This window comes from Geotrypetes seraphini, chromosome 3, assembly GCF_902459505.1.
Source record: "Geotrypetes seraphini chromosome 3, aGeoSer1.1, whole genome shotgun sequence".
NCBI classification, from domain to species: domain Eukaryota; kingdom Metazoa; phylum Chordata; class Amphibia; order Gymnophiona; family Dermophiidae; genus Geotrypetes; species Geotrypetes seraphini.
The window spans coordinates 292,305,703-292,318,914 of NC_047086.1; the positions used below are offsets into that span (position 1 = coordinate 292,305,703).

Below are 13,212 nucleotides of genomic sequence, written 5' to 3' on the forward strand. Positions count from 1 at the left end.
CAGGTGTGCCACGAGTCACTGGCACCAGCTGACTGCCTACAGAACATGCCTCTCCTGTTGAGCACCCCCCTACTGGCGGCTCAGGGCCTGTCTGCAGGACATTTGCGCACGCACAGATGTCAGCGTGATGATGTTATGCATGCATGTGACATTGCGTCGACGTTCGCACACTTTCAGGTGCCCCTCAGTGGCTCAGGGATGCTACCAACGATTGCTATGCTTGGTGGAGGGAAGTTCTGGCCACCTGAGGAGGTGGTCCTCAGCTGGCAGTGCTTAGGGATCCTCACCAGCCACAGCAAGGGTCAGCAAGTACTTCAACACTGGAGAAATAAAACCAGAAATGTATTTTCTGTTGACCACAATACAAATACATCTACTATATACATTTCCCAAAGCTAATATATTTCAGTCAATAAATTTCATTTTTTTTTTTAACCTTTGTTTGGAGACTTATTTTTTCATCAAGTTCATTCTAGTTTCTCTTTTTCTGCTTTCCTGTCTTCTGCAAATTCTTCTTCAAGCGATTGCTATCCATTGGTTCCCCTACCATGGGCCATGGTCTTCTCTCCCTCCCATTGTACAGCATCCTCACTCCCTTCCGTCCTGGATCATTTTCCCTCTTTATCCCTTTCCCACTCCTGCACAGCATTTCTTCTTCACTCCATGTGCAACATGTCTCCCTCTCATTTCCTCCCTTGTTGCAAAAGAGTGGGAAAAAAAGAGAGAGAGGAATCCAGGGTGCATCTCTATCACCCCCTCTACAGCCACGTCCAACATTTCTCCCTCTCACATCTCCTGGCCCTTGGGCAGTATTTTTTGCCCTTCCCCACCAACCCCAAGCCCAAAATTTCTCCTCTAACAACCCTCTCCAGCGCCACGCTGCATTTTTCCCTTCATTCCCTCCACCATATCCAACATTGCTCTCTCTTACATCCCTTTCTCTGTCCCACCCTTCTCCACTACAACATCCAATATTTTTCCCTCCCTTCTCTCTACTACCATGTCCAACAATTCTCCCTGCCAACATATTCAGGTAGTCCACCTTCCCCCCCCCCACCCATATCCTACTGAGGTACTTGGTGGTCCAGCAGGGGTCTTCGTGGCAGGAACATGGCCCTTTTGCTCCTGCCTCCTCTTGGCTGCCTTTTAAAATGGCTGAAGCGACCTTTCGTGGGTGCTTGTGACATTTCCTGCACGAAAGGGTTACTTTCTTGCCCCCCCTTCTTTCCCACTCTCTCTCTCTCCCCCTTCTCCTCCCATTTATAGGTCCAGCATCCATCCATCTCCCTTCCGCTGCACCCTACTGGATCCTTCCTTTCCCCCCCCATTTCTGGTCCACCTCTCCCCCCACCCCATCTGCCCTCCCACCCTTTATGTGGGTTTGGCCTCCTGGACCCCCCTCACTTACCGAAGCAGCAGAGGTAGCGCTGAAAGCAAGCTTCTCGCGGCCAGCCCCGGCAGGGCCTTTCCTCTGCCACGTTGGAAGTGACACATCAGGAAAGACCCAGCTGGGGCTGACCACGAGCAGCCTGTTTTCATCGCTGCCACTGATACTTCAGTAAGGGAGGGAGGGGAGTTTGCAGCTCAGGACCGCTATGCTGCTATTGCTTCGAGGCTGGGAGGGGAGGGGGTTAACAGATCAGGACCACTTTCGCTGCTTTGGGCCTGAAGGGAGGGGGATTCATGGCTCAGGACTGTTGCCACTGCTTTGTGGCTGGAGGGAGAAGGGGTTCGCGGCCCAGGACCGCTGCCACTGCTGCTTCAGAGACAATTTTTTTTTTTTTTTTTTTTGCAAGTTGCTTGAATACCAGTTAATTAGGATTCTACTGCAGTGTCTTCAAAGAACACCCATTAAAGGTAAGCAATTTTGGTACAATACAGATAAGCAACTTTGGTACAACATAAGTAAGCAACTTTGGTACAACATAGGATATTACTAATTCTGCTTTGAAAATGTTTAATTTTTTTCTTGTAGAAATGGGCATCCCATCTTCTGTGGATCTGGTGAGCAGTGATCCAGCGCACATGGTGGTATCATTTAACAGTGGACATACTGGCATTTTTAACATGGAAACACGACAGCAAGTGCTCACATTAGAGTCCAGCATAGAAACTGGTATGTGTGCTAAATGTGCTGCTCAGAGCTCAAATATTGAAAATAACAGATTCTTTGTTTGTTTTTAACAAATTTTTTCAGAAGTAATTTTTACTTAAACTTTATTTAGCATACTAGATTAGATTAAGCAATCTCTGTGATCTCAGTGGCTCAGTCATATACTTGTTTATCTATAGATAATGTTCTCAGGTAGGGAATACGGTAATTATTGGTATGTATATCTCAACACAAGAATCCTCCATTTGCAGCAAGATCATCGGAGTTTGTAAGAATGTACTCTCTCTGGCTGGCTCTAGGGCACCTAAGATTCCGCAGGACTTTTAGAGGCTCAGGGTTCTCTAATTTTCTTGGCTTCCAGATATCTTGACAGTATTCCAGTTCCACTTCACAGAGATTCTCCCAGAACTCTAGGCAGAGGTTTTCTGAATCCAGACATACCTAGTCTTCAGCACCCTGGGCCGCTTCCTCCTCCAAGAATTCGTAATGATGCCAGGTCAAAGGAGATCCCTCTCAAAATTAGGTGCTGCCTCTTGGCATTTCTTTCAACCTGGATTCAGATTATATCTGATCGTTGAGTTCTGGAAATCATCCAGACCGGATACAACCTAGAAGTTACCAGCCCTCTCTCTGACAGATTGGTTTGTGGACTTTTCAGCAGGGCATACAGAAAAGGCGGTTAAGGTACAAGCTAGAGAATGACACTGTGGTTGTTACCTGTGGCTAGCCGCGAGTAACCCGCCAAAACGGTAACAAAAAAAAATGGTCAATGCGAGTACGGGGACAAGGCCATTCACCGCCTCGTGGAGCAGTGAATGGTCTTGTCTCCACAGTTAAAGGAGTGAGAAGAGCGTGTGGTCCGGCAGCCCCCTCTCTCCTGCCAGTGCATCTCCCTCCCTCCCTTCCCCTTCCCTTCTCTTCATGGCAATTTCTATAAGACTATGCGTTGTTTTGCAGCCGGAGCCCTGAAGTCGCATCGTATGTGGCTGTTGGAAAAGTCTCCTCTGACGCAACTTCCTGTTTCCGGTTGCATAGGAGGAGACTTTTCCAGTAGCCAATGCAATTTCAAGTTTCCGGCTGCAATACAACACATAGCCTTATAGAAATTACCACGAAGAGACGGGAAGGGAGGGAGGGAGATGCACGGCCAGCCGGCGGGAGGGAGCTGCTGGACCTCGTGAAGGGTGCTGGGGGGGATGGAGAGAAGAAGACGCTGGGAAATGGGGAAGAGAGAGTGGGGAGAAGACGCTGCTAGATCCCAGCTAGATCCGAACAACTGTTTGCCCTCACAAACCAACTCTTCACCAACGCCCAAGGAAAAAATCACAACAACCCAACAGAACTTGATAGTGAGACTCTCTCGGACTTCTTCCAGTCCAAGGTACAAACAATTCGCAATAATCTTGACACCAGCACCAAACCTCCACCAGCACATCCCCAACCCAACACAAATACCCCATCTTCTACCACTCTCCCCCAACTTCATCTGGCCACCCAAGCTGAGGTTCTCAACACCTTGAGAGAGCTCAAGCCCTCCAGCACCATCCTTGGCCCCTGCCCATCCAGCCTCCTACCATCCACAGAAGATGCCATGGCAGAATCTATCCTCCCCATCATTAACTATTCCCTCTCTACGGAGACAGTACCTCTCAGCTGGAAGTCGGCCATTATCAAACCCACTCTCAAAAAACCCACCCTAACGAACCTAGCAACTACCGCCCAGTCTTCAATCTCCCATTTGTCTCCAAACTCCTAGAACGAATAGTGCGCCGCCGACTACACCCTTTCATTGAAGAACAAGCTGCCCTGTCCCCTGCACAATCTGGCTTTTGAACAGAGTCAGTATTCCTGGATATCATTGATGACAGATGGTCGATACTCGACAAAGGCAATGATGCCCTACTAGTTCTACTTGACCTCAGCGCTGCCTTTGACACTGTTGACCACCACCTCCTCCTATCCAGACTCTATGACCTTGGAATCAAGGGCTCTGCCCTCCAACGGTTCACCTCCTTCCTTCACCAAAGAACCCAAACAGTCCTACTAGGGCCGCACAAATCTAACTCCAAGCCTATCAAATACGGCATTCCCCAAGGCGCCCTTCTATCCCCCCTCCTATTTAACCTCTACATCAGACCTGTCATTGATATAGCCCAGAAATACAATATTAAAATCCACTCCTATGCCGATGACATTCAGCTGCTCCTCCCACTAGGCAGAAACCGATCATCCCAAATCGCCAACCTCCAACACTGCCTCTCCGAAATGAAAACCGGAATGACTAACAACAAACTACAACTGAACGCCTTCAAGACCGAACTTTTATGGATCAGGAAAAAAAGCACCAAATACACACACCCAACACTATCATGGGACTCCACCTTACTAACAGCAGCAGATCAGGTACGCAGCCTAGGAGTAACAATAGACGTTCACCTGTCCCTATCCACCCACATCTCGCAAGTAGTCTCCACCTACTTCTACTTCCTCCACCAACTGAGAAGGATCAAACCCTACATCTCCACACCTGACCTGGCCCAACTCCTCTACGCCTATGTCCTCTCCAGGATGGATTACTGCAACTCCCTATGTAATGGAGTAGCCAAAAAAGATCTCAAGCGCCTCCAGCGGGTACAAAATGCAGCTTTCCGCTTCCTGCACAGTCTCAACTACCACCACCCCATCTCCCCAGCCCTCCGCGAAGAGCACTGGCTTCCGATTGACCAACGCTGCGCATAAAAGGCCCTGGTAATAGCACATAAAAGAATTTACACCACCACTCCAGCCTACATAGAATCCAAGCTAACCCTGTACACTCTCACCCGCCCCCTCCGCTCGGAAATGGAGAAACGCCTATGCATCCCCCCAGGAAGGTCTCTCCTGTCAGAAACCGCCTGCAAACTATCCTACAGCCAACTCTGGAACCAACTCTCCCCGCAACTCAGATCACAGAACTCATTGATGACCTTCCGGAAAGCAGTAAAGACCCTCCTCTTCAACTAAAATGACAATTGCGATCTACCCCTTAAACTCCCCTGTCCTTCTCCCATTCCCCCTCCATACTGAACCTCTACTTAAATTACTATATAGTCCTCTCTTAACCTGTACTTAAATTGCTGTATAATCCCCGTACTTGAACTACTGTATAATCTGTCCAAATATACACCACTGTGAATGTTTGCTTGTAGGCCGTTCTGAGCTACTGGGAGAACGGGATATAAATTAAAATAAATAAATAAATGGGGAAGAGACAGTGGGGAGAAGACGCTGGGAAATGGGAAAGAGACAGTGGGGAGAAGACGCTGGGAAATGGGGAAGAGACAGTGAGGAGAAAACACTGGGAAATGAAGAATAGAGAGTGGGGAGAAGACGCTGGGGAAGAGGCCAGATTAAGAATATTTGAATCGCTATCCCCTTTTGACTCTTCCCTATCAATCTCCCCTGCCTTTTCTCCTTACCTCCCCACCTCCCTTCCCCAATCCCATCCACTTTGGTGAACTCTTTCTACTTAAAGAACAATCTTCTCTCTAGGTTTGCGGGGACAGGGTGGTGACGGGGACCGAGCTCGCGGGGATGGTAAAGCTTGTCTCAGTTAGGGCACTGGTCTTTGACCTAAGGGCTGCCATGTGAGCGGACTGTTGGGCACGATGGACCACTGGTCTGACCTAGCAGCAGCAATTCTTATGTTCTTATGACCAAGCCCACAGGGACGGGACTGGGCAGAGATGGGGACAAATTTTTTTTCCCCTTGTCATTCTCTAGTACAAGCCACTGTGAAAACTTTGCTGGATATGTTAGCCATAGAGCCTGTGCCACTTGCAGACTCGGGCTCTAGCAGATACTCCATATGATTTATAGTACCAAAGAAAGGCTCTGACGATAGGAGAATCATTCTGGGCCTTACTCACGTAAATACAGTGCTCAGAGTTCCGCACTTCCACATGGAGTCAGTTCGTTCTGTCATAGCACATTGTCTCTGGGTGAGTTCCTGGCGTCCCTGGATTTGACAGAGGCCTACTTGAATATTCCCATTTTGCAAGACCATAGGAAGCTTCTCAGGATCCATGTCCTGGAACATGGATCCAGCTCTGCCCTTCGGCCTAGTAAAGGCTCCTCGAACTTTCACCAAAGTCATGGTGGTGGTGGCAGTCCACCTGCGCAGATTGGGGCTGCAAGCTCATGCCTATCTAGATGACTGACTGATCCGGGTCCCCTCGTTTGCTGAGGGGCAGCGTACAGTAAATCAGGTGATCAGAGTCTTAGAGGACTTGGATGGCTGGTGAACTATTGCAAAAGCCATTTGATGCTAACTCAACCCCTGGAGTACCTGGGAGTCTTGTTCGACACAGCAGCCGGATGTGTCTAACTTCCATAAGCACACAGACAGCAGCTTTGCTCACAGATATTGTGCCTTCCAGCCAAGTCAGCTCCATCGGCATGGGTCTATCTTCAAGTCCTGGGTTCCATTGCAGCCATAATAGATATGGTTCTTTGGGCGAGGGCACACATGAATGTCTTCGATTAAATCTGAATCAATCTTATAGCCAGAATATACACTTTCTTAAGGCTATGAAAACACCTTGTTCAAATTTTCCCCGACCCTCAGTGGCACCACTCAGGACTCAAACTTCTCATCGTCCTAAGCTTTATGTGTCGGTTCGTCATCGGGTCTATTACTTTTTTGGTAGAGCTTAATCTTATTTATATTATTTGATAAATTCTTATAAAGGTGAATACTTAGCTTAAAATATGGCTAAGTCTTCTTGGTTAGAGATGTCAGCACTATTAAGGGATGTCAAAGCCGACATGTTTCGCCTAGCTTGCTTTTTCAAGGCTCAATCCCTAAAGAAATAACCAACATAACCATAAATTAAAACCTGTTTCAAGTCATTTATAACTAAACCAATGCTTTTATAACCATAAAATGAACTCAAAACAAGCTCTTTCCTATCCAGCATGTTACTGAAAGGTTACTCACCCGTAGCCATCTATCTCCGGTGTAACAGTGATTCAACATGTTAGAATTTTTTGATTTTTGATTGGGCTCTATCTGAGCCGCTGTGTGTCTTGTGGTGTCTTAAGCTTATGAATTGTAATCGTTACTAGCATTATGTATGGCCAGTTAAGCTTTGTACTTGCACTTTATATCACAAGATCTTTATAATGGATTGTTAATGAGGATCTGTATCGGCACTTTATACTTATATTTACATTTATATTTATATTGTTTTTCATGACGTTATAGGTTATTGTCTTATTTTTAGTATGACATGATTTTTAGGCATTCGTAGTGGGACCTGTTGCATTTGCACTTTGTGTTTTATTCCAGTCATATATCTTGCATTTGCACTTTATGTTTTATTCTTGTCACATACGTTGTAGCCCACAAAGTACTCTGCACAAAGCACCCTGCACTTTGTATATTTTTCTAGAACCTCTTTTAGAAGTATTTATTCAGAACTATTTATGAGGTATTTATTCAATATTATTTATTACTACTTCCATGCACTTTAAACACAAACACTGTTGTATATATATTTTTTATTTATAATATTTATTTATTATATGTATGGTCTTGTAAGTTTTCATTCACAAGGTGGGTTTTCAGGGAGAATGTATATGTTTAGGCCTTTAACCCCTTCTCCTTGGTGAAAAAAAGGTCTATTCGGTTTTGGGAGTGTGTTATAACTTACTTTTATGGTATATATCATGGACTATATGATGTATGAGGCTATTCTCATTTAGACTGTGGTCTGGTGCTGGTCACCTTGTGAGATAATGCCTGAGCCAGAGGTTTACGCTTATTCATCTACTAAGGGCTAATACTGATGTCCATTGTTCACTGATTTACATTTTGCCCCATTTCTTTAGACCTTTTCTCCCCAAGGATTAGGTGTGTTAGCCAATTTTTCATTGTTCATTTTTCAGGATATTATTGGCTATTTTTAGGGTTTTTACCTGTGCAGTCTTACCCTATAACATCTTCCTGAACTAGGGGCAGTGGAAACCATCCCGGATGTGGAATAGAGCCTAGGACATTGTTCTATCTGTTTTGTGGTCCTAAAGAAGGGTGATTCATTTCAGCCCATCCTGGATTTCAGAGATGGTTTGCCTCTGCATCTAGCACTTTTGCATGGAGACATTTTGGTTTGTCCAGACAAGATCCTAATCTCCTGATCACCTTGTGATAGGGCATCTCTTTTAATTTCAAGCCTTTCCCTTCAGATTGAATATAGCACCATGCACCATCCAAAGTGATGATGGTGGTAGCAGTCCATTTTGTGCCGCTATTCGGGGTCATCCCAACCTGGATGAATGGTTGATTGGACCAATTTGCAGGTAGAGTCCAGGCTGGCTACTTCTCAGGTTATTGCCCTCCTGGAGTCTGAGCTGAGTGGTGAATCGTGTCAGAAATCACTAGCTTCCAATATCTGAGTTCATTTTGACACTGCTTGGGGGAGGGAGGGGATAATGCCCATAGATGAAGAAAATGGAAGAGAAGAGAGGGAGAGGAGATGGTGCACATGGATGGAGGGGAAGGGCAAGACCCTTCACCTTGGCCCTAAAACTGGAAAGAACAGCCACATGGACTTAAGAACATAAGAATTGCCACTGCTGGGTCAGACCAGTGGTCCATCGTGCCCAGTAGTCCGCTCCCGCGGTGACCCCTAGGTCAAAGAAACCCTGCTGCAAGAAGCCCAAAATATGGGAGATCTATGCCAACCAAGAGACCAGCTCAAGCTCAGCACACCAACCTTCGAAAATTTCCCAGATTTGCACATAAGCCAGTGATATGGAAGACTTCTGAGAATTAATAATAATAACTTTATTTTTCTATACCTCCATACTCAAATGACTTCTAGGCGGTTCACATTGAAAGAAGGCTGGACAAGAAAAGATGTTACATAATAAATTGGAGTTACATGGGGAAAGAATCCATGAAAGAAGAAAGAAGTTACATAATACATTGGGGTTACATGGGGAAAGAATACATGAGACAGGTCTTCTGCTTAGGCAAGGAATTTATCAAATAGAGCGGTTTTAATTGATTTTCGGAATGCGTTGTAGGTCTGTCTGGCTTTATTTATGTGGTTTCCTAACCAGGATTGCTGTCTGTTTGCTTGGAACATGAAGGTTCTGTCTAGGAAGGATTTGTATTTGCAGCCTGTGATCTTTGAGTATGCAAAGATGTTTTTGTTTCTGGTTGTACGTGTGAGGTTGTGTAGAGTGAAGTGTGTTTGCAGGTAGAAAGGTGCTAGGCCCCAGACTTGCTTGAAACAGATACATGCAAATTTGAACAAAGTAGAGACAACTGTGGGCAAGAAACTACATCTTGCTAAACATTTCCTTTCAAATACCAAACTGTAAATCAGAAGAAATCTGAATCTTCTGTTTCCACTGAACCCTGTCGAAGAAGGTTGTGTCCCCTGGGCAAAGGGAGTGGCTTGACCCCATCTGCTGACACAGAACCCACTTACTGAAGAAAATTGTCCATAGGAGTTAGAGGGTAAAGCCTCAACTTACTCTCTTCCACCTTTGGAGAAGGTAAATAAATAGAGTTCAAAGTGCTACTGCTTCTATCTTGCTCTCTCCCCCCCCCCCCCCCCAAAAGGATTAAATTTTAGGTGAACAGATACCAGGTGGGCCAGTCTTATGGTTCATTGGTAGAACTGTGCACTGTCTTGCAAAGGATCCTGGGTTCATTTTCTTTCAGGTTAGAAGGGGCTAGTGCTGCAGTGATAGGACTAAACTAAACTGAAAAGGTCCTATATTATCAGATCCCACCTTTTCTCCAAGTTTGAACTACAAGCAAAACCCACAGGTGCAGGAGGCCCTTCGTTAAAATAGATATATATAAAGTCAAATAAGCTTATAGACACATAGAAACATGACGGCAGATAAAGGCCAAATGGCCCATCTAGTCTGCCCATCCGCAGTAACCATTATCTCTCTCTCCAAGAGATCCCATGTGCCTATCCCCAGCCCTCTTGAATTCAGACACAGTCTCTGTTTCCACAACCTCTTCCGGGAGACTGTTCCACGTATCTACCACGCTTTCTGTAAAAAAGTATTTCCTCAGATACGCTGGAGCCTATCACCTCTTATAACTTCATCCTATGCCCTCGCATTGCAGAATTTCCTTTCAAATGAAAGAGACTCAACTCATGCACATTTATATTGCGTAGGTATTTAAACGTCTCTATCATATCTCCACTCTCCCGCCTTTCCTCCAAAGTATACAGATTGAGATCTGTCTGTCCCCATTTGTCTAATCATGAAGACCACACACCATTTTAGTAGCCTTCCTCTGGACAGACTTCATCCTTTTTGAAGGTGCAGCCTCCAGAATTGTACACAATATTCTAAATGAGGACTCACCAGAGTCTTATACAGTCTTATACTTTCCATACCTCTCCCTATGCAACCTAGCATCCTTCTAGCTTTCGCCGTCTTTCAACCTGTTTGGCCACCTTAAGAGCATCACATACAATCACACCCAAGTCCCGTTATTCTGTCTTGCACATAAGTTCTTCACCCCCTAAACTACTGTTTCCTCAGGTTTTTGCAACCCAAATGCATGACCTTGCATCATAAGCAGCGGAACGCTTTTTTGTTTGGGTGGCCTGAAAGCCCTGGCCCAGCCCCCATAATAGTACTAATTGTAATACCATTTTATCCCAGGACAAGCAGGCAGCATATTCTTAACGTATGGGTGACGTCACCGACGGAGCCCCGGTACGGACCTTTTTAACTAGAAAGTTCTAGTTGGCCGCACCGCGCATGCGCGAGTGCCTTCCCGCCCGACGGAGGAGTGCGTGGTCTCCAGTTTCTTCGTTTCCGCGGAGCGAAGAAGACGCATGTGGTATTCAACGGCTGTTGAACACTCCTTTTTTGCCTTCCCGCTCGCGTTATTCTGATTTTTTCTGCTTTTTTCCTTCGGGTTTTCTGTTTTCTTTCTAATCTACAAAAAAAAAAAAAAAAAAAAACTTTATTTTTTCCTTTATTTTTCAACAGGCCCCGGCGGGGCCTGTTGCCATCATACAAGCCTCCGGCTTTGATTTTGCTGAGGCCGTATTTCCCTTCATGCCCCCTCAGCCGGGTTTTAAGAAGTGCCAGCGGTGTGCACGCCCGATTTCCCTTTCGGACCCACACAACTGGTGCCTACAGTGCTTGGGTCCGGAACATCGGGCTGACACCTGCACCCGCTGCGCGACTCTTCAAAAACGCACACTTAAAAATAGACAAATTCAGCAGAATCTCCTCTTCGGCACCGGTTCTGCTATGGATCCGACCCCGACGTCGACGGCACCGCCGAAATCGGCACCGTCAACATCGACACCACCTGATCCTTCTGCGGGGTCGATGGCGCCAGGTAAGCCGGCTAAGAAGCCTTCCACTTCCCTCGAGCGCCCTCCAGCCACGGCGGTGACACCGGTCCTTCCGACGTCCCGCAAGTCCCGTAAGCGCTCCGATAACGGTGAGTGCCTCTTCATCGGCCTCCTCATCACCGGAGCGTAGAGCGGCACCTATGGTACCGAAGAAAAGTAAAACGGTACCGGTGCCCCCATTGGAGGACCGTATCTCGGCCATCCTCCAGACTAAATTACAGGAACAACTCCAACACCAGCTTCAGGAACTGCTTCCAACCCTGCTGGCACCACTCCTTCCGGTACCGGTCCGGCCCGAGCCTCGCACCACTACGCCAGTGGCCACCCCCTCGGTACCGATGAACACTTCGATGCCGGTCTTATCGGCACAGCCTACACTACAGACCTGCACGGCGGAGGACCCACCCCGACCCCAAGATCGACATCGATCATCTCGGGACCGGGATCGACACCACTCCTCCCGGGACAGAGATCGGCACCGGTCTTCATCCCCCGGCACCGTATCCATGAGATCTGGCAAGTCCCTTTCTAAGACCCGCCATGCTGAGCCGGCCATCAGGGACCCTGACTTATGGGAGCAATCCCCACTCGGTACCGAGGAGGATGCCTCTTCCACTGATGAGGAACCCTCCATGGCTGAATCCACCTCCAAACCCGAGCAGTCCTCATTTACAAAATTCCTTCGGGAGATGTCTGGGGCTCTTTCCATCCCACTTGAGTCCGACTCCAAGAAGTCCCAGGCCTTTCTAGAAGCCTTGGACTTCGACCAACCCCCCAAGGAATTCCTCAAACTCCCCGTCCATGATATTCTGCGGGAGACGTTTTATAAAAACTTGGAGAACCCCCTTACTGTTCCAGGTGCCCCTAAGAAACTGGACAGTTTATACCGGGTCATCCCTATCCCGGGATTTGATAAACCCCAGTTGCCACATGAGAGCCTCCTGGTAGAATCCACTCTCAAGAAATCTCATGGTTCCAGTGTCTATGCCTCCACCCCTCCTGGCAGAGAGGGTAAAACAATGGATAAATTTGGAAAGCGCCTATACCAGAATGCCATGCTGGCTAGCAGAGCCAACAATTACTCATTTCATTTTTCTTTTTATATGAAATATCTGGTACAACAACTTTCTGCTCTACAAAAGTACATCCCTGAACGCAAGGTCCCATTGTTTCAGCAACAAATTTCCACCCTCCTTCAGCTCAGGAAGTTCATGGTACGCTCAATCTATGACTCCTTCGAGCTCTCCTCCCGTGCCTCTGCTCTGGCAATTGCCATGCGACGCCTTGCCTGGCTGAGAGTATCTGACCTGGATGTCAACCACCAAGACCGCCTTGCCAACGCGCCCTGTCTTGGTGATGAACTTTTTGGGGAGTCTCTAGATACCACCACACAAAAACTTTCGGCTCATGAGACGAGATGGGACACCCTCATTAAGCCTAAAAAGAAGACTCCACCGACACGACCATACAGACCTCAGTCTTCTTACCAACATCGCTTTTCTGCTAGGCCACTGAATCCTCCTCAACAGCAATCTCGTCGGCCTCGCCAACAACAACAACAACACTCTCAGGCTCGCTCGCAATCTCACCAGACAGCTAAGCCTCTCCCTCAAACTAAGCCTCCTCACCCCTTTTGACTCCTTTCTCCAGGGCATAGCCAGTCTCCAACCCTCGCTGCCTCTGCCTCAACCTATCGGGGGCCGCCTCACC

General features: G+C 47.1%; 1 protein-coding gene across 8 annotated transcripts in view; it reads left to right on the plus strand.

The window, feature by feature from the left end:
- The window catches only part of STRN (striatin), a 384,728-nt gene that overhangs the window by 342,871 nt on the left and 28,645 nt on the right, over positions 1-13,212 (plus strand). For all 8 annotated transcript variants that reach the window (XM_033939118.1, XM_033939120.1, XM_033939119.1 and 5 more), the window contains one exon: positions 1,976-2,116. In XM_033939118.1, the coding sequence (XP_033795009.1) occupies positions 1,976-2,116 (141 nt within the window). The remainder of the gene's footprint in view (positions 1-1,975; positions 2,117-13,212) is intronic.